Source organism: Hydractinia symbiolongicarpus, chromosome 9 (genome assembly GCF_029227915.1).
Source record: "Hydractinia symbiolongicarpus strain clone_291-10 chromosome 9, HSymV2.1, whole genome shotgun sequence".
NCBI lineage: Eukaryota > Metazoa > Cnidaria > Hydrozoa > Anthoathecata > Hydractiniidae > Hydractinia > Hydractinia symbiolongicarpus.
Window position 1 is genome coordinate 25,841,687 of NC_079883.1, and position 27,869 is coordinate 25,869,555.

Here is a 27,869-nt window from a genome sequence, read left to right on the forward strand (position 1 = left end):
CAATGTTTACAAAAAAATCGTTCAACACATTTGCTATCGATGCTGTGTCATTTATCATTTTCCCATCAAGCGTCAAACATTTAGGTAGATCATTGCTGACATTTTTAGATTTACCAATAATTTCCTTAATAATATTCCAAGTTGTTTTAGTGTCATTTCTATACTTTTCAAGTAAAATGGAATAATGATTCATTTTAGAAACTTTTTTTAGTTTTTCAAATAAATTTTTGTATCCCTTGTGCCTCTTTTTTTTTGAGTATGTTTTCTTTTTTAAAAACTTTTCATATAATCTTTGCTTCTTCTTTGAGGATATAATGAGTCCTTTTGTCTTACACGGGCTCAACAGGTTCTTGTTTTTGACAGTTACACGTCTTTTCGGAAATGCTTTTTCGTACTGCGTGTAAATATATTTTAAAAATAACTCATACGCGCTATTAGCATCTTCGCTTTGCATGACTAACTCCCGGTATAAGATACTGTAAAAATGTACGCATTAAGACACACACTTATTCGTTTAAAAAAGCTCTGCATCTATGTCATCCTTTTTTGTCTTTTGTGTTTCTTCTGCCTCTAAGTAGCCAGATTACAGGGACCTGTAATCTGGCCCTGTAATCTGGCTCAACGCAGAAGACGCGTGCGTTCCGTTTCTCGATTTTAACTTTTTACTCACATTTTTTCGACGGTGGAGGAGAGCATGCGATATCTCGGAATTGAGAAACAAAGAAATGGAAACTTCCTCAAAGCTGTCTTTCACGAAAAGGTAGGAGGTCACTTACCAGCAAGTTCCAGTCACCCAGTGTAACCTGGCTGCAAATATGGACCAGTTCACTATTCCTAATTCTGTTCCGGTATGCCAGCTTGAATGTGGAGTTGCCTTTGAGGGTCTTCAACAAAAAGAAAAATTATATGCTCATTATTTGTCAAATGCATGCTACCAGGGAGGATTAATTGTTCTTTTACAAACTTCCCCAGAATCGCCAGGTATTTTTATGTTGTTGCAAAGATTATTTTCAGAGGAAAGACTTGAAGCCTTGAAATCTAAGACTGTGGTTCCTGATGGCAATATAACAGACAATGATTTCCAGGTAGCTAGCTGAAGTTATTGTTAAAATACACTAAATTTAAAATATTTGACCAGCCACAAAAAAAATCGCAATAGTTGTTGCATCTACTTCATTGCTGGTGTCTTATTTGCATTTGTGTTTTTTACTGTACACTAACTAGATTGTTAACTATTCAGTCTGGGGATACGCTTATATAAATTTGCTTGATATCACCAAGTGTCGCAAAAATAAGGGGTGAATAAGAGAGTGGTAGGACAATGGTATAGTATATATAACAAAAATACACCTTGCTGCTTTTTTCCAGTGCATGCTCTGTTTGTTATTTCATTGTAAGTTTACAGCATGTAGACATAAAATTGCGGGGATAACCATATAATTTCCTTGTAAAAATAAGCACTGCCCACTTTTGTCATAACGCAGTACTTTGGGTCCTTCTGCAAAAAGCTGTGAACAGCTTCAATAACCCCATGACTACGAAAAACAGACCTAAAACACAAAAATACATTCTAAAAAATTATTTTTCATGAATTTTTGTTTCATTTTTTAACATCCCATGAGTTGTTTCTAGGAGTATATCACAGGATTTCCAATGGGTTTCTAGGAGTGGGTGTCACCCCATTGTCATAACCATTTACACCGCCTTTATTTTTTATCAAAGCACAGTTTTTCAGTGTCAGTTCCAACGTTCCATAACTATTCTTTTCCACAAAATATTAATCTGCTGGAAACAGCAGCCATACTATATAGGTAAGGAATAACGAGGGTACCGATAAGCTGCATATGCCATATAAAGTGTGGACGTTTTCAGTGAGTTCATTGTTTTAAAAAATATCCAAGTATTCGTCCCAAAAAACCTGCATAGGCCCCAACAATGCCTGAAAAAAAAGCGTTTTCTCCCAACTGTCGTCCACATGGTATGTTACAAGGAATTGCATTTCGGGAATGCTCCAGGGGAGTTCTGAAAAGTGCGGGAGGTTTTGAAGGACAACCGCCAATTTAATATGAAAAGTCACCTAAACTGGCCCTTATATATGCAGGCATTTTAGGCTTATCGCACCCTCTTAAACAATATTGTGGTCAAAGTTTACACTAATAAATAGTTTACCTTAAATTTTATTTGAATTTCTGCTAGAAAGAAGCTTTTCTGGGTCAAAGCTCTTCTAAATACTCCTGGAAAATTCCTAGAATTTACTTTTAATAATTAGGTGCGAAACCTGTGGAAAGTGGTTGAAATTTGGAGATATTTATAGGTCTTGGAATGTTAACAATGTTAAAAATTTAGCTAACGTTAAAAAAAGAAAGAAAGTTTTATTTTTCGCCCAAATGTATACAAAATCTTCAATTCTTTAAATAAGTACTAATTTATTTAGTGCACTCAATAGCACATGGTTATATGTAGATCTTTATGCAAGAAGGTTGTTTAAAATATATGTGGTACGCTAATTCGAATCATTGTGGTACTTGAAAACTGAAAAATATATTTGAAAAGGTACTAGAATATACTGGAATTTTATTTCAATTTTTACTAGCCTGTATCTCTAATATATTAGGTGAAATCTAGTGAAGATCACTTATAATTAAGGGCTAAAGGCTCGTAAAATAAGCTAAAGCCTTATAGAATAATTTTCTGCAAAAGTTAAAGAACTCAGAAAATATACACCATATTGCACTTGGCACAGTGCAAACTAGTACTTATTTTTCAGTATGTATAAAAAATGTCAAATTAGCAAACAAGAAAATGCTTGAAATTTAATTATCACTACAAGTATAAAGAGATTCCACGATCCTTCTAAAGTTAAATGTTACTTTAACTATCTATCAAGTTACATTGACCAGTTACATATTCGTAAGTCCTTGTCTGCTACTATGTCTGTAATTTGTTTTAAGGCCAGTTGAGAAATGAAGAAGTCTCTATTCGTATTTGTGTTGGTTAGAAAAATATTGATAAATTTGTTAAAATTTATGTAATTGTTGTTATTGTCTATTACTACTTGTAACAACAATTGGATCAATTTTATCTGTCACTCCTATATAAAACATAATTAATATGCTAATAATGTTCCATATGATTTTGTTTAGGCATTGTTAACTTATGCTGCTGGGTTTTACTCAAACATGGGTAACTATAAATCGTTTGGTGACACAAAAATAGTTCCAGCAATAGCACAGGTTAGTTTTTGTGTTGTCATACAGTATGTATCAGGTTGTAGTTTGCAAAAGACTATTTAAAAAAGGTTAACAGGAATGCTTTTTGTTCATAAGACATGTATGTATTTATTATCTATATATGGCAGGAAAAATTTAAAGCAGTAGTATGGCAAAGTGAAGCATACAAAAAAAACACAAAATTAATTGAACAGCTATGGGTTGGATGCAGTGGTGCTATGTATAATCTGGATCAAAGAAGAAAAGAACTTGGGCTTGGAAAAAAGGTGATGCTTTTTATTAAGTTTGTTATCCTGAAAGACATGCAACAGAAAGGATCAAAATGATTGCTGTGAGCAAGCTCTTTATGTTTTTGCTTTTATTGTTACTAGGGACTTTCTACATATTATTCTAGTAATATTACAGAAGAAGATGTAAATTTTGTCCAAGAGTTCATGCAAGAAAAGGTCAGTCTTTCTACTAGCATTACTCTTAGCACTAAATTTGCCTATTTTAACACAAATCATTAAAGAAACAATCAATTTAAAGCATATTAGACATCATTAGTTTTCTAAAATCTTGGTTAATTGTTATTAATCAATTTTTTTTCACTGTGTCTCTTATTTTAACTTTATGTTAGACTAATCATAAAAAAAAAATTAAACAGGATTTTAACTTTGATGTTTAGAAGCTGAGCCCATACAACACCCGTCTGTTCAAGGTTGCACAAAAAGATAAAACTGTTAGTTATCAGTTGCGACTAGCATCAGCCGCTGGAGCTGGTATATTTCTGTTCTTGTGCATAGATAAATCATATTTTTATTTTATTAAAACTGAACAACCAGTTCCATTGTTTACGTAAAGTATATACTCCTTTAAAGCAAACTCTTAATTTTGTTGTTCATATTGTTGTTGCTTTTGTGTGCACAAATGCAACTTTTTTTAATTTTTATTCATCCAAGATTTCCATATTTTGTCACTGCACTACACCCATTCATCATAGTTGTCCAGGTATTTAGCAAAAATGTCCTCTTGCCATGTCCTGTTTACCTTTAAACCTAAAGATATGTTATTTTTTCCATATCAAAAGTCTGTTCTGGAGTGAAGCAAATTGCAAACATTGGACTTTGTTAAGATAAGATCTTATTGTGCTTTTAAGTGTATAGGTACCTTTAATCAGGTTGCTGATTTCTTGCAAAAGATAAAAGATGCTGACTTAAGCATTTGTAGCAGAACATTCCTGCTTTTTTAACTATTAAGGGATGCAGTGTAGCTTAGAATTTCTATACTGTAAACTTAGAGAATAAATAGTATATATCTATATAGCAGTTTAATTTTGAAATCTCGTAAACTCCAGGCGATATAGCCAGGTAGCGACTTTGTTCTCTGACTATCAACTGTTCAACTGTTGGTAAAAAGTCATGATTTTACTGATCAATGGTTATCTAGGTATGAAGTTAAGTATCTTGCTAACTATACAAAACTGCTAACATTTTTTTTCTAATTCTTCAAAAAGGGTCATTGCCACCACTAAAAATGGCAGTAAGTGCTAAATGTGGCACTTGTAATTTCTTTCACTGGATAGCGATTTTGTGGTTTACTTCACACATTTTTAAGTGCCAGTAATTGTTACATTTATTCATTCGACTAAGCAACAATCAAGGCAAGTAAAGCGCTTTTCACACAGACCTGTTTGGCTTAATTGCAATTGCCGACACAATTGCAGGTCAAACAAAGAAATTACCATGAGTAAAAATGATGCCATGTGGTTGTTTGCATGCCATAACTTATTCCAAAATATTCTTTGCATTTTTTTCATGTTTAAGACAAGTGGGGGACATTTAAACTTGTAAACCGAGTACTGAGTGTGTGATTTAGCAACTCCCTCAGTATTAATTGCCTTGTTTCTGATTAATTACGTAGGTCAAACTGACATTAAAATGTTCTTAATAATCCCATTATAAGATTTTTTGTAAGCAAGGGATTATTTGCTAACTTTGTGCAAGTTGCCAAAGGCATATAAAAATCAAATTTACAAGAAACAGCTGCTGAACAAAAATGCTAAGAAAAAATGAATACAAAACTGTGAGAACAAAACATTATTAATAATGTTTTAACAACAATTTTATGCGACAAGAACAACTACCCTGAGCACCCTTTATGAATTTGTCAGATCAACATTTAAGAAATGATACATCAAACTTGATAACTACAAAGGGACATGACCAACCAAATTACTTGAGTCTGATAAAGTAGATATTATTATTATTATTTTGTTAGTTTTATAAACGGGGTGACCTCGGACAACACTTCTAGTTTTAATTCTATATAGAAGCTTAATTTACCATAAGGTTAATCTACCTGTGCCATCTCTGCATTGAGATATTGTTTAATTTTTTTAAAAAATTAAAAACATTTGAATTTGCATCTTACATTCAAATATTTAAATTGAAACGTGCAATCAAAGCAAAATAACATTTCATTCTCTCTCTTAAAGTAAAACAACATGGTCGATTCTCAAGAAATGTCCCACAAGGGAGAGAAACGTAACTCCTTTTCTATGGAATTTAAAAAGCGAGTAATAAAGTTTGCAGAATCAAATTCCCACAAAAATGTGGCAATAAAATTTAGTATTGATGTAAAAAGAATTTCTTAATGGTGTCAAAACAAAGACAGGATTTTAACAATGAAAGCTGAATGTTAACAACTTGATAAGGCAGCCAAAAAATCAACCAATGAACATTTAGAAATGAGCTGCTGAAATAGATTTTAGAAGGACGTATCGCAAAATGCTTCGCGTTTCTTGGAAGCTCCTTATGTTCAAAGCCAAGTCACGATTTGATGAGATGTGTGGTAAAGTTAACTCTTTAAAAGATTCAGTCGTGGTTGGTTTGAGAAATTGATGAAAAGAAATTCTCTTGTACAGTTAAGCACAATTCCCAAAATTTAGGAAGATCTTTGTTCCTCATTTGTTCCTTATTTTGTTATCCATCTTCACAAATTGGCTATGAAAATTGATTTCAACTCTTCTAATATTATTACAATGGTTATTTGCTAATAGTTAAATAAACAAGCAGGTTACAATAGAGTGGAATAAGGAAGTGATCGGATCATTCTCATTTCGAAAAAGGCGTCTTGTGTGGGTACCTTTAAAGCTCACATGAGATTTGAAGGATCACACATGATGAGGTTAAAGTGTCATTACCAGGTGGATGTACAAGATACATTCGGGTTCCAGACGTTTACTGGATTTTTTAAATATATTATAAGTGGCTCGAAATGGCATTCACCAAAATACTGAGGCAGGAAACATTAAACCAACCACCAGGCACATAGTTGTTGAATATCAAAAGATATCCAAGGATCTTTTGTTGATAATTTCAATGGCAGCAGCTTGAACATCAAGGCGTATGGAAGAGGAGATGGCACAATTTACTGTTTCAAATGAAATAAACCCTGTGCAGCAGGTAAAGATCTTTTAAAAGATTAAACAAACTTGATCAATGATCCAGATAATGAGATGGAAGTCAACCTCTTTATTGACCCAATAGAATCTACAGTGAAGAGGAAAACGTCTCATATTCTTCTTGAGGAAGACTGGGATGAGGACTCTTTTGGTGATGTTTTGTAAAGTTGTAATTTCAGAAAAAAAAGCACAACAAAATTTTTTATATCAAGGCTCCCCTTTTTAAATAAACGCCAAACACCCTGGGCATTTATTAGATGATTTATGTCATATCTTTTACCTAACTCAATTTTTTTTAATGTGTAATAAAAGAATGTATTATTTTTCTGATTTGCTGTTTTTTGTCTATGTGTTTTAAAAGCCCAAAAGTATTTCTGAATCAAATTTAACCAATTAGTGAGGGCTAACACTTAGTTTGAGATAAGGAAATACATTACTGTATTATAAATGTGCTAAAGATTGGAAAGATACCTGTACTTGAATTATTTATCTATCATAGGAGCATGTAACTAAGTATGCAGAGTTACAGTAACTCTGCATACTGTAGTTTATGCACCAAGAGGTTTAGTATTAATACAACAATAATTGATTACCTTATGCTGTACTATCAAAATCGCCCAAGGTCTACGTGCTAGTGCAATGACTAAGGGTAATATTTTCAGTGCAGCATGGGGTAATCAGTTATTATTGTATTTTTAAGCATCTAAGTTAGATAAAAATAAAAAAAAAAGTTTTGTTTAGTGTATTTACACTTTAATAATATACTTCAGTACTTTCTTTAACACTCAAGATAAAAATTCAAAACAGCATGCTATGCAGGATTCAAAAGTCCCTGTTGACTAAAGCCGTATAAACAAAACATTGCAATGTTTGACACTTACAGAAGAATGTGTAATGTTGAATAGCAACTAAAGTTTAAGTTATAACGAAAATTGACACAGGCTTCATATTAAATATGTAATTAAAAAAGAGAAGGATTAAGTCTGAAAATAAGGAATAACTTATTTGTGTTACTATATTTAGTATGTTTAATAAAACTGGATATCTTCTCATCGTTTTTCATAGGCAATGTAGCTAGATAGTTAACTATGTACAGTAAGATCGATAAAAAACAGTAAAATGTTTTTTATCGATAAATGTATTGTAGTAGTTAGATATAAAATCATTTCCAGTGCTTCTTGAAATTTTTTTTCCCAAGCTTGTTTACATTTTAATCTACATTTTTTTTGACGGTGGGCAATACCTCTCCATATCGGCCCATCATCAAGAACGCTAAGCCAATCAGAATGTCTGAAAACCTGTATTGCTCCCTTGCAAAATCCAGGCAGTTAATAAATACTTTTGTGGTAGTAGTATAAATTAGTGAATTTAAGGTTGCATTTGTTAAAATTTCATTATCATCACCATCATCTATGCAGATATACTTTCTACAGAGGATTAAAATGTAGAACTTAAAATATCTACCTATCTACATCTATGTTGCATCTTGTAGTAAATTCTGGATGACGAGAAGAAAACCAAAATGAAATAAATAATAGATGTCAGTTGGAAGTGAATCTTAAAATTTTGGATTTTTTTCAACTCTAACAGACTTTTTTTTTATTTGTCATAGTTTTTTTGTTTTTTAATTATTTATTTATTATTTAGTCCAGTGGGGGAAATAGTATTGCCCTAGATATATCCGTGAAAAAATCGGTGGATATATCTAAATATTTTCCACCAAATGTCATTTTCATGGTTTCATGGTTGCTTTAAAATTTGCCAAATCTTTTTTACCTTTTTCTCTTTCATTTTTGTGTAATTTTCCCACTAAATTGACTTTGAAAGACTTGCAATACTGTCTTACTTCCTTTTTTCTATGGGCTATGTATCCCTCATATATGTAGGCTACCCGTGCGCGTGTGTGTGACTTTTATAGAGGATATTATTTTGTCTCAGTGGCTAAATGGCAAAGTTACCATTTTAACATTTTGTACCAAGCAAATAGGGCAAATAGTGCATTAAAATAAGATTAATGAAGTCATTGCATTGCACTTTTAAGTTAAAGGCTATATAACTTGAAAAAGGATGAAAATAACTAAAGTCGTCTTTTGAGCTGTTAACTAGGGACTAAAATGGAAGCAAAATAGAAGCACTTTCCCAAAGCTAGGTCAACCCACCTGGTCATTTTTGTCGTCACCAAAATTCAAATGATGGATCTTTTCTGTTGTTCTACCCAAGTGGATTTTTTCAAACCATGTTCCTATTCCACATGGTGATAACTGCCCTTCAGCATATTTGATTTTGTGATTAAATTTGTTTTAGTTTATTAATTTTCAGACTTCCCAGCTTCATTTTTTATTATATTTTTTTTATAGAGAAAGCTGGTGAAGATGACGACGTACACCAGCACTTAGGATGTTCCACATTTAAAGATTTTAAAGTGGAAGTAACCAGAGGAGATTATTCTGAGTTGCTACAGCGCACAGTGACTTATTTAAACAAGGCAAAGGTATTATCTTCTGAGTTGCACGATAGTATCAAGTAACAATTAATTTTAAGTGTTAGTTTTCACATAAAGTTAAGGCTAAATTTAGAGCCTGTTTACTGATGACTGATAACAACAGATAACAACTGAATATTTTGCAAAATTATAGCGAACTGTGCTAGTTCTGTTACTTCAAGGCTTGTATATATTTCTTACAGGAATACGCTGCTAATGAAAATGAGGTCCAGATGATTGAATATTATATTAAGGCATTCACTTTTGGAAGTATTAATGCCCATAAGGATGGCTCCAGATATTGGATAAAAAATAAAGGTCCGGTAATTGAAACGTAAGTTAAATAAAGGTCCAGCCATTAAAACGTAAGTTAAATAGACCTGAAACTCCTACTAGTCAACAACATTTTGAATACAAGAATGACTCGTCTCGTAGAATGATCTTATAGAACATAGCAAATAATTTCTTTATTTACAATGCCATTTTAAGAATCTCTAAAATGCACTGAATTTAAGAAGTATTTATGCTCTTATTCTTTTCTAAGCTCTACCCCGTATAAATAAAACCTGCTTAATTTCATGTTCTATTTACAAAAATTCAAATTTAAGCTTAGTCGAAATAAGATAGCTCTTGGCAAAACACGCCAAAATATAGTGTCTTTATCTAAAAAAGTTGAGATAAAGTGTCTTTATCTAAGAAAAGTTTAAATATAATAATTTAGGGCTTAAAAATCGTAAAGTATGTAAAATTTGCCAGGGGTAAGGATTTTTATTTACTTCAACTTTTGGTGTGTTCTTACTTGACATTCTATTGCAAAAAAAAATTTTTTTTTTAAATAATAGCAAAATATGTCGTTCAATTGTACGCAAGGTGGTTATTATGAGTAAAAAGGCTAATCATTTAGGTCAACCACATCGGTCAAAAAGTGTGATATCTCACATTCGCTCCTCTTTGTCTATCCCATAGATCTTACTATTTGAATATATTTGTCAACATAACAGAAATTTCATATTGTATAAAGTTATTTTAGTTGATGTAGTAGTACTACATAGAAATTCTCTGTCAATGGAATTTGTAACATGCGAGTAACATTTTTTCTTGCTACGAGGAATACTTCATTGTAAGTTTTTTTTATACAATTATTTGTAGTTATATTGGTTTCATTGAATCCTATCGTGATCCATATGGCGTCCGTGGTGAATTTGAAGGTATTCAAAAAGATTGCATGTTTTAGTTTTCCCTACTGTTTTCATTGATACATATGCTGTAGTGATTTAAAAATTCAAATTAAAAGTTTCTTTATCCATTACAGTGTTTTTTGCTCATTTTTTACTTTTACTGAAGATAGACGTCAGACTTATGTAAATGTTGTAAGCCCTTTTCACAAACTATTCCCTCCTTGTCCCTGAGCATCTTACAGGGCACAAGAAAGGTCTGTATACCGCATCCGTAATTTTGAAGTTCTGGTTAAGTACCTGAAATACAATATACAGTGTTTGAAAAATAATTAAGCACTGCTTTAGTGTAATCAGCCTTCTTACTTTTAGGTTTTGTTGCCATGGTTAATAAAGCTATGAGTGCAAAGTTTGGCATCTTAGTTGAGAATGCAGAAGAATTGCTGAAGTTACTTCCTTGGCCGTCCGAGTATGAAAAGGATACATTTTTACGTCCCGACTTCACCTCATTGGATGTACTAACTTTCGCTGGAAGTGGTATACCTGCAGGAATTAACATCCCAAACTGTATGTTTCTTTCCTTTGTTCGTATTTCTAAACCCTTGCATTAAAATTTAAGAAATGCTGTATTTTGGATTTGTTACATTTCCTATTCGTAGACGACGATATTAGACAGAATGAAGGATTTAAAAACGTCTCTCTTGGGAATGTGCTTCAATCGCACTCAACAGATCAAATTGTGACATTTCTTAACAAAGAAAATCAGGTAAGCTAACAGAAATTCACCACAAACAATCAGACTTTTTCCACCCCTGTATCAGGGTGTGTTTATAAGCCGAGCTTTGCCAGTTGACTAAACTGGTTTGGTTAGCCGGGATCTCAGCTACTGTAATAAACCTTTATTGAAAATAAAACCAGCTTATATGAAACGGCAGCCAGCTTGCCCTGCAGAGTCTTGGTTTGATATGCCAAGATCCTGGATGGCCAAACCAGCCCCACTTAGGTAAGGAGTTTTTTTTGTTTAGGTAATCAATTTCTTTTGTTATGAATTTTTTTTAGTTTTCTATTGTTTTATGTTACAACCTGCCTAACCTAGATAGTTTCTTTGCATATAAACATAAAAACCAGCCTGGAAAGTGAGTCGACTCAGACCAGACCACCTACATACAAACAGCCCCTCAATGATAACTACATAGCTGATAAATCCCTCAAAGCGTTATTGCATTTCTAGAGTACGGGGTCTGCTTTTAATTTAAAATCTTATGAATATAAATGGAAGTACTTAGCAGGGTTAAAACGTTCAGAATACTTGACTGTTGTTTTATCTCTTATAATAATAGTTGTGGATACTACGACAAGTTATGTTAAATGAGTTTGTTTTGAACTCTTCTCTTGCCCCTTCTGGAAACAGAAGTTTAAAAAGCAGTTTAAAATAGCCTTGATTGTAAAATTGTTGTAAAAAGATATTCAAACGAAGGTGGCTTTGCAGAATCTCTACTATTGAAGAACATTTCGACTGATAAGGTTCAAAAAAACTTATAAGGATTTTAGGGTTGGTGTTTTACAGATAACTTTATCAAAACATTAGCTGGTAGACTGGAATAACATTTATGTGAGGGTATAAGGTGTTAAGATGTCTTTATTTTGTTTGTTTTTTGTCAGGAATTGTATTCAAAATATAAAGCACCTTCTTTTGAAGTTCAAGTTGGTCTGCATGAGTTGTTGGGACACGGGAGCGGAAAGTTATTTCAAAAGGTAACAGTTAAATACCCCAACTATCTTTCTGGAAATTGTTTACAAGATTCTTAACACATATGTTTTCATTTTTGCTCCTATCCTAAATGGTGTTCATATATTTGTTTTAAGATTTAAAAATGCAGTTTTAATTTCTACATTTCAGCATAATTTGGAAGATAATATTTTATGCAACAATTTGATTTTGCCGTTTTCGTTGTATTTTTTTTTATCATTTTTTAGAACCAAGATGGTACTTTCAATTTTGACGTGGATCAAGTGAAGCATCTGGAAACAAATGAAAAGGTATGACACGAGACAATCATTGAAGAACGTGATATTAACCTTCTTTACCCCCACCGGCCCTAACCCCCACCAGCCCTAACCCCCGCACTCTTCAACAAATCTTCTTGTTCTTTGGTCGTTGATCAGTTGTTTTGGTTCGTGTAGTGACAGTGATTAAAATGTAGTGATTACAACGTCAGATTGGACTACATTATAGACGTTATAAGGTGCTCCAAAAAAACTAATTGCTAAAGAGAGATCCAGTAAAGAAACGAATGGTGCCATGTAAGAACTAAATCCATATACTTAGTGTTTCTTGTTGTTTTTAGATTACATCTTGGTATAATCCTGGTGAGACTTGGGATACAGTGTTTAGTGCAATGGGTTCTAGCTATGAAGAATGCCGTGCAGAGTGCGTGGGAATTTACTTGTGTCTGGACGAAGGTATTTTAAGGTAAGAGGATGTATATTTTACTGAAGTTACTATTGGAACAACAGAAGGGAAACAGACCCTAGCTTTTTAGGCTTATATTGACGAACTCGACATTTCTAGTTACCCACTTTTCTCAACTATTTTCTTTAATAAAAAGTGTTAACAGAAACTTTCGTAAGGTTACACAACGCGTCACTTATTTTTTTGATTTTAGAACTTTTGGTCACGAAGGTGATGAAGCAAAGAAGATAACTTACATCAATTGGTTGAATATGGTCCGTGCAGGTCTGTTAGGGTTAGAATTTTACTCACCAGAAACCAAGGAGTGGAAACAGGTGTGTTATTCTCTTTGGAATGAATGTTGTGCGTGCGTGGCGTTAATTTTGATTGGTTCCGTTTATTACTTTTTTTGTTGTAATGAAAATTTCGATGTAGAGCCATTTTTGATTTGTCTTGTATTTTGAAACATTTTTTGTTTAGGCTCACATGAATGCTCGTTTTGTTATTTTACAAGTACTTATGGAGGCTGGAAACGAATTTGTTACTATACAACGTACCACAGGAGAAGACGGAAAACCGGATTTAAGAATTGTGTTAATAGAAGACCAAATTAAGACAACTGGAAAAAATGCTATCGCTGAATTCTTGAAAAAACTGCAGGTAAAAATGTTTTAAGAGACGCCGGCACACTGTACACGCAGCGCGACACTGCAAACTGTACACGCGACGCAAATATTTAAAGTGGAAGTGAATGGTTGTAATTGTAGAATGTCCTTGATAGCTTAAAATTGTACATATTGTCAGTGTTTTTTGCTACGTGCATTAAAGGTGACAAACACCCCCTCTCCCCTCCCTTCCCCTGGATAAATGGCCTTTTTCCCCGAACAATTGGCCTTTGCTAATTTCAACTTAATAACCATTCACCAGCTTACTTCTACCTATACCTAGAATAACAGCAATAATAATACTATCGCCACCAAAATGTTCTTATTTTCAAGTTTTTCAGGTGAAGAAGAACTGTAAAAAGCTTTTTAAATATTTCAGTTTGCAAGCTTTTGAAGTACTCAGTTAAGAACGTAATAAGAACACCTGTAGTGTAAATTGCTTCTGAAAAATTGTTCACTAGCTAAAAATTCAGACGGTATAAATATATGGAGTAGTTATTCAATGGGCAATTATCCATGGGGGAATTATTTTAAAATGGCAACAAAAGAAAAACAGATTGTCTTTTGATTGCTAGGGAAATTGTGTTTTTTTCAGTTTTCTAATGTAATGACCTTGAATTTCTTGATATTTCGTCCTGCCAGTCAGACGAATACTTACACGGTAACTTTCTAGGCGATACGACAAAATTGTTAAATATGTAAGAATACTTTCACTTACTACCTGGATAACACTTTTAAATACTTTGGGCCTCCTAAAATTAAAAACAAAACTTTAAATGAGCACCATGTTTTCATGTTTTTGTAAGGGAAGATGATGATCAACTTCAAACAATTTGGTTTTTTAACTTACATGTTAAATCTCAGAAGTCAACATTTTCTTTTCTACACCTATTTTTTTAGTTATACAAGGCTACTGCGGATGTCAACAAAGGCCAAGAGTTGTACAAGAAATACTCTACGGTGAATGAAGATATGCTAGCCATGAGAGAAACAGTGTTATCAAGAAAGCAACCGAGGCGAATGTTTGTGCAAGCTAATACAGAAATAATTGGTAGGTGCTGTAAAAGTTAATACGTTAGAATGTTTTTTACCCGCATGGTTTATTGACTTGTGAAAAGGCATGGTTTATCTATCTATGAGTCATTTTACTACTTGCGTTTGAAATTTTCATTTTTTTTTAGATAGTCTGCATAAAAAGCTAGACGTATTATTTGTGCAGATACAAATTTTGTGTATACAAACTATATCATATGATCTGTTGAGTTGTTTAGGGTAAATTATGCAACTCGCAGATATAGGTTTTTTAATTTTTTATGTAAAAAATCACCTCAGTTCAATTTCAGGGAACACGGGAACTTGAAATATTTTTTAAACACAATTAGAATACTTTTTTATGGCCGTTTTTCAAACACACTTCAAACACGAGTTGTAACTATGCATAGACAGATAGATATTACTTGGTATAACAGTAGAATTTCAAATGACACACTCGCCTAAAAGTTTTCGTTTACCGGCTTAACTGACTTACTTACTTCTACATGTCTGCTACCATTCTTCGCCTCTGTTTCAGGTGACGAAGTGAAGTTGACACAGTATCCTGGTAATGTTTCTTCATTAATAGAGTCTTTCACCAAACGCTTTCCAAAGCATGATAACGACTTAGAAAAACTATGGAATGCTGAATCTTCTTTTCATAAATATTAGAAACTATACTCCAAATATGCTAGAACGCCAAGTTGAAACTTTTATCAACATGGCTCGTAGGAGGATCTTGATTATTAGAAATATACATATTGAATTTGAAGTAGAGAACTTATTTTATATTGCCTTTCCAATAATTGGTTATTATAAAAATCTGAAATACTTAGTCACGCGTGCGGAAGCGAAACTTTTTTTGCTACACACATGTTCTCGTGTCTAAGAGTGGCATAATTTATTAGTGGAAGAACAACATTGACTCGATGTAAACAGGCAAATTTGTACAACCAGTTTGTATTTTTTGCTTACAATAGTTTTGTTACAACAACCTCGGGTTGTGTTTTTATTAAAAGCTTATCTCCCGTAGCAAAAAAATCTGTTCAGATTTAATATATAATTTTTTAGGCTTTATAGATTTCCAACCAATTATGTTCCATTATAACGTTGACCTTTTTTTGTCAATATCAAATGTGCCATGATTGCCAAACCACTAGTTTTAAATCCAAACTCACGAAAGACACGTTATTATAGATTGAATAAAATGAAAATATGTTTTTAAACTATAATATGTATGGCACACCTTACACAGACTTTTCTAATTTTAGGACGGATCAGAACAACGTTTTAAATTCACATTTTGAAAATTTAGTCAGAAGCGAGCTATTGCATACAACATCAAAATCTACTTTCACATGGTTTTCTCACCAAAGTTCCTGAGTTTTTAAAAATTTTATAACTTTAAGATCAGCGTTACTTTCAGCACAAAGTTAAATTAGAGAAACGTACGAATTTAAATATACTCCATATGAAGGTCCGTTGTAAAGAATAGGGGAAAGAAAAAAAAATATTATTTTAAATATAACGTGCCATGGACATTTAAAAATATTTTTTAAACATAAAGGTACCAAGGGTTTCACACTTTCTGACATCTGTTAAAAAGTCGTTCCAACAACTTGCAGCGTGGTTAAAAACGTTCTAATAACTTTGGAGCTTTTAAGTACTCTCATTGATAAGTATTCTTCAAATTAGGTAGCAGTCAACCTCGACCCCAGGGTTTTTCTCCTTTTGATATCAGGACGTCGAGACAGAAACAGAGAGATTTCTTTCTCGCCTTCCGGATATTGAAAAGAGAAAAAATATCTCAGGTCTAGGTTGTCGAGCGGTGGGTTTTTTAGGTGCAATAGTATAAGGTCTTGTAAACTAACTTATGTAAGAATACATCATTCTTTCTTTTATTAATACCAAATTAAAATTAAGAACATATTGTAGAATGTTTATAAACAAAGCTAGCACAAGTTTTCCTTAATTTCTGCAAACGTTTAACTTCGCATTGTAGAATTAAAATAATTGAAGTTAAAACGGGACTTCTTTAAATTGTTTGATCGTTTCTAATGCAGCATATCTATCTTTTGATTTGATCGTCCCAAGATGAAATTTTACACGAATAAAACTCATCACTAAATTTCAAAGCTTTAGTAAAATTGGTTGTCATTGCGAAAGCCAGATTTTTAGATTTGATAAATAAATAGTGTTTCGTTCAAGTGGCAATCTGCTGCAACATGATCTGTTCGAATACTTTTGACAACACTGGTAATACGATAATATCTTAGTTCGGATGGATTCAAACATTTTAATATGTTCTATTCACTTACCACTAAGACGAAAATATGCTTTCTTTAATACAACAGTATCACATCATCAACAACGTGCTCCGTGTATTTTACTAGAAAATCTTCAAAACCAGTCTATCAGGAGTGTTTAATAGATTTCACTGCATCGTCCATACGTTACTGGTTGAAGATAGAAACTGTTTGAGAAGCGAAATAAATTCGGATAAAAATACTCCTGAATTCTGTATTTGATTTCAGTATTTGAAATTGCCACATATTTTTTGTTTCTCCTGAATTAAAACAGTGTTTCGCAACTACCCTTACGGAATCAATTTTCGTGAGAATTATTATTCGCTTGTTTGCAGATTTTAAGGCCTTATTGGCACGCTCGCTATTCGCAAAAATATTTTTTGGGTTTTTTGTCGATTCCGTCACTAACGAAACTAAGTTCTTGCAAAATTCATTTTTTCGAAAGCTTGTTTTGGCAAAATTTGGGGTCATTGTGTATGTGTAAATTTACCCCTCCCGCCCGCATGTTGCTAATTAACAGATGTCATATTTTCTTTCGCTGACGTTCGCAACTGTAGAATTGGAGAGTGCGCAGTCATCAGTCTACTCAGATCCTGAGAACCCTTAGGTCAATGATAGAGATGACTATTCCTCCCATGAATTTGATTGTTGATATCGACACTTGATGTTGATCTTAAACTGTTTAATGAGCAGTTGTAATGTTGTGCGTAAAATAAAACATTAACGATGTAAATATGTGAAAGTGATTGGCTGTTCGCGAAAATAAATTAAATTATCGCGAAAGTTATTGAACTATCTATTCACAAAATTAAATTCTCGTGAAATATAAAAAACTATTTTAATTCGCGATCGAATTTTTTTTCCATTTAGGTAGTCTGACCCATCACAAATCTCCTTTTCATGATTTTTGTCCCTATTTTTACTTCGTTGGTTTTTGTGTTTATAAACAAATCCGCCATTTTTTCAGATTCACAGAGTGATAGAATCCGGAATACGTTTTGAAATAGAAAAATTTCTGAAACAAATATGGTAGACTAAGCTGTCAGTGAAGGTAGGTTCGTCAAAAAACTTTGATTCTACCACAATCTTGGACATCACTAGTGGAGACCCGAAATCTACTACTTGTCAGACAAGTAGTAAATTTTTGACCATATCGCTTCATAGGCACCGTTGGAGTCCATACATATTTGGTTGTCTTTATTTTTGAAAATTGTTTTTAGGTCAAGAGAAAATACAATGCTTTTGGCTTGGCACACACTTTCTCAGTATCCATTATTTTTCCAACCAACTTTCATGCATTCGGGCAGGGCAAATTAGACGTTTTTATTGACTGTTCATCGTTGAGTTAATTGAATTGCCAAATTTAAAAAAGTATGTGGTTTTTTCATGTGTGGAAACCTTTCTGTTAGAGCTAGCTAGCTAGCTAGGTAGAAAATATAAACAACAGACCACAGCAATTAAAGAAATCCGTCTCAAAAATTCCAATTCCTTTTGGCTCTTTTTCTACCCAAAAAATCTTTAATCTTTATTAACAGCCATTTTCCCTTTTTTACCTAGCTAGGGGGCTTCGAAAAAATTTTTCGGGCCCCGTTAGCGAGCTATTGCTGCTAACATTCAGACCCCTCCTCCTTCTTTTAGCGGATTTCGGTCCGTGAAATACACACATTCGGATAAATCTTGGAATGTTCTGGGGCATGTTTTGTAGATAAAAGTTATCGGAATTGATGATAAGAGGAATTATGCTCACGTACGACGAAGAATCTTCAGGCCACAAACAAATTTTTAAAATTTCCCAATCCCCAGCGGATTTTTTTTCAAACTTCAGCTCCCTTTCCCCCCTTAGCAGTGATATCCCGCTAACAGGGCCCGAAAAAAAATTTCGAAGGCCCCCTACACAAAAGTGCACACATACCTATTGTTCTCAAAATAAAATCAAAACAACTATATATATTGTGTGAAAAGTGGTCTATACCTTGATGTGCAACAAAAGTACACAAAACAAATAGAAAAATACTAGTCGTTATCCCGTGGAAAAATCCACCCGTTTTCCCGTCCTTTTTATACTGCATTGCATGCTTCTCACTACTTGCGCAGCTAAGTTACCATTTTGTGTGACAGACAGACGGACGGACAGGCATATACGGGTATTATAATATAGATGCTCAACTTTTTCCCCAGGAGGGCCTAATACTCATTTCAGGTCAAGCGTATTTGTTCTTCCTAGATTGCAAAAACAGCCTGTTTTTAAACAGGACAGCCGCATTATGTACGCATGTCCCAAGTTTGTTTTTTTTGCCCTGATTATTTCGTCGTGGTGACCGGATTATGAACGCTGATATAATATCTGGCCATGCAGACTACGATTGGCATTTTCTTCGAACTTTTGTGAATGAAACGTGGGATTATTGTTACAGAATGATGGATTTCGTGCTTTTTTTTCTCTGCGGGATAAATCACCATTGAAAACTAGGCATTAGCGAAAAAAAATCTCAACATAATTTCTAAATATAAACTCTTCTTCTGAGTGCATTTCAACAAAATATACTTTGAAGTAACTAAATTTCACAGAAGTAGATTTTACGGATGGGTGGTTGGCTCATTTTTTTTTCGCAGGAATTTTGGGATGACCTAAATTATTCGTTTTGCAGGAATTAAGTTTGGTGAAAAATTATTAAATAAACTTGCGAGTCCCAAAAATTCGTTTTGAGAACAGCAACAACTTTGTCACAAGGGCTATTTGCTTGCCAGAAGTGATAACGAATGATATAAAAGCCGATTGGCCCTGAGTTTTTTCTATAAGTAATGAATAACATAAAAGTGTCGCACATAAGGCGGCCTGGCCGATTATATTAGTTCTATAAGTGAGAAATGATATAAAAATTTTGTATACACAAACCGACCTGCCCTGATTATGTTTGTTCTATAAGTTTCAATAATATTAGACTGTCGTACATAATTTGGCCTGTCCTGATTATATTGGGGCCGTTGTGCGTTTGCTTAAGTAGGAACAAGAAGGGGCTAAAACCAGGCATTTGTGTTTACTTGCTTTGAATTCTAATGCTATAAACAATTTTGTAAACGTGATAAGTTTGTAAACAAACAAATAAACAGAACAATATCTTAAGTGTTTTCTTAGACTGGGTTTTTATGTGTGTGTGGACTTCAGACATGGTATATAATTGTAAAAATTTGATAATTTTCTTGTGTTTCTTTTATAAACAAATCAACAGAAAAGGGCGTAAGTTCTCATAACAAATTTTGAGAGAAAAAACATATCAAGCGTTCAAATCTTACTCATATTTCTAAAAGTGCCAATTTTATTGCCAAAACATCAAGAAAGCCACCTAGTCATGCAAGTGTAATATAAAAGGGTTTGCTCTAACATGTCAAAAACTTCAACTTTTATATGAGGCTTGAAAATTTTTGTTTTTTAAAAAATATGTTTCTATGTTGCAGTATTTATTTAACCCTATTTAAGAAAGGGGTACTTTTACCAGCCCCTTTGCTTTTTATTTTCAATAATTTTTCTTCTAGATGAAAGTGAATGATGATTCACTTTATCCCATTATGAGAAAGTGTAGAAAGTTTTATTCCCATCACAAAAAAACAAAAGTGAGATTTATTTATATACATTTTTTCAGAATTGCTGGAAAAGTTCTGTATTTTTTTTTAAAATAGATTTTTTAAAGTAAACATTTCTTCTGATCTAAATGTACTTGTCCTTGCTATTTTGAAGGTCGATTAGGCAAATATTAAAAAAATAGTCGATAAGATGCATGGAAAATCAACTCAGAAATGAAAAAGATCTGTCACTTTAATTTTAATAACATTAGTAACCCATCCATTCCGAAATGAATTCGGGGACCTAAGTTTGAGAATTATCCAATTAAGTCCCAGGTTGTCCCTAATTACCTGTGCATTAAACAATGACTGACATCACCACCTCACTGTTTTAAAATTATTAGGCCTTGAAGTTATAGATGCATTGTAATAGCTTCATTAATTTAAGTGCATTTTTAAGTTTAGAATTTTTTTTCTCTTTAAATTTTTTTTTATTTTATTTGAAAAGCATTATCCTATAGAGAATTTATCTTAAAACACCTGTTTTCAAAAAAATGATCGGAAATGTTTTAGATAATACTGAGTGTGTCAAAAGAGGGTTGCCGTATCCTTATGTACATATATCTACTTATCTGCATTGCAGCATTTATATCATATTAGAAAGATTTTGTTGTACCAAATTCCAAACTTGCCTCCATTTTATAACATAATCTAAATTTTCATTACAGCAGCAATCAGGGAAAACCACTATACGCTGAGTCCCGCAATCCTGGTTCTGTATACCACTCGCAAAACAACTTTATCAATATCAAATAAATAGAAAATTTACCATACCATTTGCTTGCAATAATTTTAATTTCTTAAAATTTCAAAGTATTTCAGAAAATTGTTTTTGCTTTGTGGATATTAATCACTAGTTGAATAGCCAAAAAATCAATTGATTAGGGAGGCAGCTTGATGGCATCTTTATTATTAACTTTCCTAATTTAGACTTAAAGAAACTTATTGGTATGCATTCATCACTTGCTCCTCACCTACATCAAAGTTGTGCTGAAATCATAAAACTGTTTGAGAAATGTCACGAAGAACATAAAATTGGAAAGTTTTTTGGCAAGTGCAATGATCTTAAATATGAACTTAGTAAATGTTTTGCTGCAGATACTGCAGATAGACGAAGGAAGAACCGTGAAGAAAGTATTAAAAAAAGAAAGAAATTTGAACAGCAATATCGGGAGTACTTATTCAATGAAAAATAGTTTTGTAAAATAGTGTTTATATGTAGCAAGTATTATATATAAACTTATTTTATTTACATATTATGTGGTTTTTGGCAAAAAGGAGATCACAGATATATTGTGGAGTAAACAGACGAAGCACCAAAGACAAAAAGTGGTATAATTGTCATGCTGCTAAAAGAATACCAGATTTATAATTCTAATCTAGTCTAATGAACATTTCAGCAAATTATTGTTTTTATGATTGTATACTGAAATTGGGTTATAAACAGCAAAAGTGAATATTACATACATTTAAACCTTTCTAATTCCTTTGTTTGTGTTTGTGTGTTAATAAAGTTTTAGTGATGTTGGATATATAGTTGATGAGTATTTTAATGAGCTCACACTTTTTTTACTTGAACAAACGTTTCTTCCGTTTTTTCTTAGATAATCTTGACGGAACGAGTGAGATTGTTCTTTTAACCACTGATAGTGTATTACAATGCTTACTGAAATAAAACAATTAAAAACCTTCATTTTTAGAATTAAAAAATTCATGAAAAGAGTAAAATGTACACTTAAATGGGCATTGCAGCATCACAGCCACAACAACAAGTAATAACACATACTAATATATGCACAAGAACTGTTCAAGTCATGCCTAGCTCATCAGGTGTAAACAAAGTGAGCATATTTATTTTTCTTATAAGCATTTTGTGTTGAATCAGTTCCCCTTCTTTTCCCATAAAGGTATGCTCTTCCAAGAGCAAAGCATTAACTTAAAATTGATAAAAAATTTATTTCGTAAAATCTTTTTCCCCTTGTAGAGATTTTATTTAAAATGATGTTTTTCTCTTTACGTATGTAATATTTATTACAAAAAAGCATATGAGGAGTACACCACTAAATTAAGCATTCTGTGATGTCTCCAATGAGTGCCACTCAAAAAAGTATGTGAGGACCTTTTTTTGTTTCTCATGTAACAATTAAATAACAATTAAAATTTAACAATTTAATTTTGATTTTTCGATTTGAAAATGGAAAAGCTGAGAAAGAGAGAGTAAGAAATTTATAGAACTCAGAGAAATTTTATTTTTATTTTCAGTTTAAAGTAACCAGTTTTTCTCTAAACAGTACAAATTTTTAGGCAGTGGAAAGAAACTTTAGGGGTATTTAGAAGTGGGGTTAACTACCCGTGGTAAAAACAACAACTGGGATAGCTGTTTAATAATTATGATAAACCTTTTATGAAGTAGTTTTAAAATTTAATTATATTTCTTGTCTTTTACTTTAGAAAGAAGGAGAACTCCTGAAATACAAGAATGTACTTTCAGGTTGGGGAAAGCGTTATTTCAAACTGGAAAGAACATACTTGCACTACTTCGAAACAAAACATGTATGATGTTTCTCATTATACTCTATATACTAAAATGTTTTAGTATATTTTTTTTAAATTGTATATTTGTATTTTTTCAGTGTCTCTTGAGCCCCTGGGGTATTTTTTGCGTAAAAAAACTAGCCTAATGGATGGGGATTTGTTACGAGAAATGTTTTTGGAACAGTGATGATTTTTTTACAGACTCACAAACCATTAGCTACTGTAACACGAGGTGAAATCAGTGAAGTGAAACCAAGTAAAGCATTTCCAGGAAAAGTTAACGTGTTTGAAATTCTTCTTAAAAGTGGAATAGTGTGGTACTGTCAAGCAAGCAGTCCTGTAAGTTGCTATATGTGCATATACCTATGTTAGTGTAATTGAATGTTGTTCAGAACGTGAATAGAACGTAAGTTCCATTGAAAAAAGTTCTGGCGAAACGATTATCGTTGTTAACGTTTGATTTTTGTTAACGTAGGAATCAAGGTGTTTTCTTAATTGACATACTATATGTTATGTTCTATGTTTCGTTCTGTGGTTTGTGAGTCTGTGTTTTATACTGTGTATCACGTGTTAATACATTAAAACTGTAACTTTTTTATTTTATGTTAGTTTATGTTGATTTAATTCGAGTCGGTAGTTTAACTGTTTTTTGGGATGGAAATCGGCAAAATACTGGAAAAATAAAAAAATGTTGATAAATCCCGACCCAAACTTTTTTTGGTCGGCGAGAAATTACGAAGGTCGTTCAGAAAAGGTCAAACGAATTTTTTTTAAGGACGGCCTTATTTAAGAGATTAGTGTTCTCCGTGTGAAGCTCCATAACAATATATTATTTATTTAAATAACTGGTTTTTTTTATACCTGACGCATATTGATTATAGTTTCTCTGTTGTTATTTTTAAGGAGGATATGGTCAGTTGGCTGCAATCTCTGTCTCCAATACCAATCATGTTAGATAGTACACAGGTGATTTATCAAATACTTGTGTTTTTTAATGATTAGGATTTATTTTTAAGGAAAGCATTTTTATGCATTAAATTTCCTTTTATGGCCTGAAATCGGGAACAAAAAGGGGAGAAACGCCCTACAAAATCAGATGTTTTCTTTAACTGCTGATATCAAACCGCTGCTTCCTTCCCTTTCTCCGCAATGCAATTGGCTTCAACGAAACGTCATCTCCTAAGACAACGCGAAAGGAAGATGTTGCGGAAGAATGTTTTTAAAAATAATTTAACATTTGTTTAGTATCCAACAATTCCACTGGATGAGGCATTCGTAGAAATTCACGCTCCACCACCTCAAGAGCAAATGCAACCATCTCCATTTCCGCCAGTGTCGCCACTCCCACCCTCACCGTATCGCGATTTGATGCATCAAGCTCATCACACAGCACAAACGTGCAACACACCACATGGTAGGATAGTTAGTTGAGTGATTGAATACCATGCCACCCTATTTAGTGATGTTTGTTGCCCTTTGTAGCAAAATGTTCGTCATAATTTTTTTAACTATGTTTGCTCCTAATTTCTGTACAATAATATTCAAGGATAATATTCCAGCAGATACTCTTTCTCACAAATAAAAAACATTGTGTCTCAGGATCTTTTGTTGTGTTGAAATGTACCACTTTACGTACTACATGTAATTTTTATAAGAAACACAACTTGACGGTGAGTTTAAAGGTAATTTAAACTAACTAACTCGCAAAATATTTGAAACACGGAAGAAAAATTTAATGGTATAATGTACTGTATAAATCTCTTTAAAATGAAGAAACAGGCTGAGTCTAAAACGCATGTTTCTTGTAAAAAAAAACGTACATACAACAAGTGAAAATTAAAAGGCCAAAATCTTTAAACAGAATACAATTTATGTGTTTGTCGTCATGGAAATTAAAATAGCAAAAATGTCAGTAAATTTCTTTCTGTTTTGTGTTTTTGTGTAATCGCCAGTATACGTTTTAAATTTTTTGAATCAGAGAAATAGGACGATGAACTTTTCGCCTAATCATTTTTTGATAAACTATACAATGCTTGCTTGAAAATTTCTGTTTCCCAATTGTTTTTGTCCGATTTTTTTAAATAGCCTAATTTCTAATTTTGAAGAATTTGTTTGGGGATTTAAATCTAGTTTACTCTTGATTTCCAATTGTCTGTTTTCAATAACGCCTAAGGATAGAGCTTGAAGCTTGAAGCTTGTTGTTATGTCCTGTGAAAGGACATAATCTCTACTTTCTCATACTGTTTTGTTTATTCTAAATCTTGGTAATGTCGGGAATTTGCCAGTCCGATATTTAGTTTGAAATTTATAATCGAAGTTTAAAAAAACTCCAGTGTTAGTCTTGTTTTTGCTATTCCTGATCTTCTTAAATTTGTTTTTAATTTTGTCTTTTCAGTATGTCAACACTACAGCCCACCTCCTCCATACTCTGCTGAGGAGAGCCTTCCTCCTGTTCCTCCACCACCCGATTACAGTATGAAGCCATTCAATTGAGCTGTTATCAAGAATGTCCTTCTTAAGAATTAATTAATGTGGTTCGTGCTGGTAAAATATCTGTAGGGTTAGTTGAAATTTCGAAAGATACAGTCGTCCGACATCAGTACAGTCACACTAAGCAGTGACTAGAGAAGAGTTGAATTAATATCTTTTCATTTGACCACTCAAGCAATTCATAGATAGTAACAGAACTTGATTTTTGCAATATTTTTTAATGTTGATATGCATTGTATATTTATATGTTAATATTTTATATTCTACATTTGCTCTATTTTTTGAGAATATATACGTTCTTTGTGTTTTGTATTGTACAAAACTTTCAATCAGCTACAAAAAGCGGTGTCTGACATCTGACGAAATACCCCAACCTCGTTCCCAGCGCATGTTACGTTCTGTCGTTCTGTCATAATCAGCTTCTTTTTTAAGAATATCAGGCAGGGATATCAGGTCAAAAACAAAACGTCTATTGTTTAGAACAATGGAGAAATAAGAATGACAAGCCTGGTTAGGATTTTGGTGTTCTTATATAAAAAAGCGTGTATGCTAAATATATTGAAACTGCTTGAACTCACCCGCAGTCGCCGAATGTCGATGGAAAGTAGAAGCTCTTCTAATTTCGAATTACTGTATTTAGCTCAAAATTTATTTATCTTTTGTATTATAAATTGTTTTTATCAAATACAACAATCTATAATTTTGTATGTTCTTTGCATGTTTGGTAAGACTTTAAGGACCATGGACTACGTATAAAACACAAACCAATTACGCGGCGCAATTGAAGTAGGCGACGCTCAGTTCTTACTTGGCGAAAGTGGAATGTGTTTAAATCGGCTAATGTAAAATAGATACCGTCACGAAGTCAATATTTTCATCGTCGGAGCTTCTTACAATTAGTGTCATTCATCGTGTTTCGCGGAAAAAAATAGAAATTTGCTTGAAACCTTTTAGTTTTCCGTGTTGGTCAATCGCACTAAAACACACGAATTAAATATTTCCGTTATTTCCAAGTCGATTTAGTATGCTCATAATTTCGTATTACCATTTTGAATTGATTAGTTTTTTTCATTTAAAAAGAAATATAAAAGATATGAATAGTCATGAATTTTTAAAAGTTTAAATAAAACTTTCTAAACAGCTGTAAGTTGTTTTTGTGAGAAAAAGAGAAAAGTGCACGAAAAGTTAAAATAGTGTTCTTACAGAAGGGTTGGTGTTTTTTTGTTGTGTTCTTAAGCTTATTTCTTTCCCTTCAACTATTGATGATTTTTTTCTTTTTCTTCTTCCATTATCCCCTTCTTCTTCAAAATATCCGGATTATTTATATAATGTTAACATGATTTCATCGATCAAATTGAGCAAATTTATTTTTCGTTTCAGCCATGCTACCGCGCGTTTTAACATTTCTATTCTTGTTTACTTCTGCCCAAACTTGGTATCCATGGCGACAATCATGGGGGACATTTTATTGGAACGATGAAGGAGATGTTAGCGGTTTAAACGACATTCCTGCTACGTATCAAGGCTTAGATGTATACAAAGAAGAATACGACGACACGAAAAAAATGGGCAACGAATTCATGGACCAACATTTTTATTTGTGTTATCATAAAGACGGAACGAAAACATATTATAAAAAAGTTGATCCAATGTTTTTTCAGAATAAGCGTTATTGGGTAGTATCTGCTACAAGTGGCTTCGTTGCCTCCATGGAATTTTGTTGATCGTTTATATGTTGGCTTAAAGTCCTTTAAGATTTTTTCAACAGAGGCATAAGAGTTCTTTAAGTAAAGAAAACTTGGTTGCTGCAAAAGAAAGACAGGTTACAGAAAGCGCTGCAGATAATTTTTTTTACAATTTTTTTAAAACCTTCAAGAAAAATCATTTTTTTTAAGAATCTTTTTAGCAATATAAATAACAAATCTAACATTTACATTTCATGATTTTGTTGTAGATAATAAAATAACAAATAAATATAAAAGAGAGAATTGCGTTTGAATTACTTATATTGTGGATTCCCTCCAATCTCTTCCCCAGGGCTCTTTTACGCCCACGATATTTTGACGGGATGGTTCCGTGATAGTATAATAATAATATTACGGAGTCTTCTCGTCAGAGCCCTGGAGACGAGGTTAGATTTCATCCTGTCAGCCGGCTAAATCGAACTTTTTTCTAACTAGAACTTATTTATGTTATCTTAAAGTATTTCCAATGGATTCTGTTTAACCTGCTTGGTTAAACCTTTTCTATATCAGACTGTTTTCCTGAAGACGGAGCTATGATCTCAAACTCCGCTTGCTATGGCTGTTTTTGTATTCAATACTGATACTTTGAGAAAAAACAACTTAACCGAGGGCTCGGATTTATTTATTTTTGAGAGCCTCGAATCTCTTGTTTGAGATTTTAAGCTAGTTTTTCTTATTTTTTTATCTTCTC

General features: G+C 32.8%; 2 protein-coding genes and 1 long non-coding RNA gene across 4 annotated transcripts; all 3 read left to right on the plus strand.

Annotated features, from left to right (window-relative positions):
* Positions 1–22,249, plus strand: LOC130656308 (dipeptidyl peptidase 3-like). 2 transcript variants are annotated; one of them, XM_057459141.1, is made up of 17 exons: positions 1–1,085; positions 3,144–3,233; positions 3,359–3,496; positions 3,602–3,676; positions 3,898–3,991; positions 9,033–9,166; positions 9,361–9,491; positions 10,307–10,365; positions 10,705–10,899; positions 10,992–11,098; positions 11,995–12,087; positions 12,310–12,372; positions 12,681–12,805; positions 12,999–13,119; positions 13,265–13,444; positions 14,350–14,500; positions 21,339–22,249. In XM_057459141.1, the coding sequence occupies exons 1-17, from the start codon at positions 816–818 to the stop codon at positions 21,602–21,604; spliced, it is 2,292 nt and encodes a 763-aa protein (XP_057315124.1). In that variant the 5' UTR covers positions 1–815; the 3' UTR covers positions 21,605–22,249. The 2 variants fall into 2 exon arrangements, with proteins under 2 accessions (XP_057315124.1, XP_057315125.1); XM_057459142.1 differs by lacking the exon at positions 21,339–22,249 and adding an exon at positions 15,020–15,253 and having other exon boundaries at positions 4–1,085.
* Positions 17,745–20,399, plus strand: LOC130656311 (uncharacterized). The gene is made up of 3 exons (XR_008984896.1): positions 17,745–17,838; positions 18,008–18,158; positions 20,322–20,399. It is a non-coding gene; the product is annotated as an uncharacterized LOC130656311 (long non-coding RNA).
* On the plus strand, positions 22,104–27,421 carry LOC130656309 (pleckstrin homology domain-containing family A member 2-like). The gene is made up of 7 exons (XM_057459143.1): positions 22,104–22,249; positions 22,860–22,961; positions 23,145–23,282; positions 23,847–23,909; positions 24,189–24,357; positions 25,339–26,642; positions 26,814–27,421. The coding sequence occupies exons 1-6, from the start codon at positions 22,148–22,150 to the stop codon at positions 25,434–25,436; spliced, it is 672 nt and encodes a 223-aa protein (XP_057315126.1). The 5' UTR covers positions 22,104–22,147; the 3' UTR covers positions 25,437–26,642; positions 26,814–27,421.
* Positions 27,422–27,869: the final 448 nt, after the last annotated feature.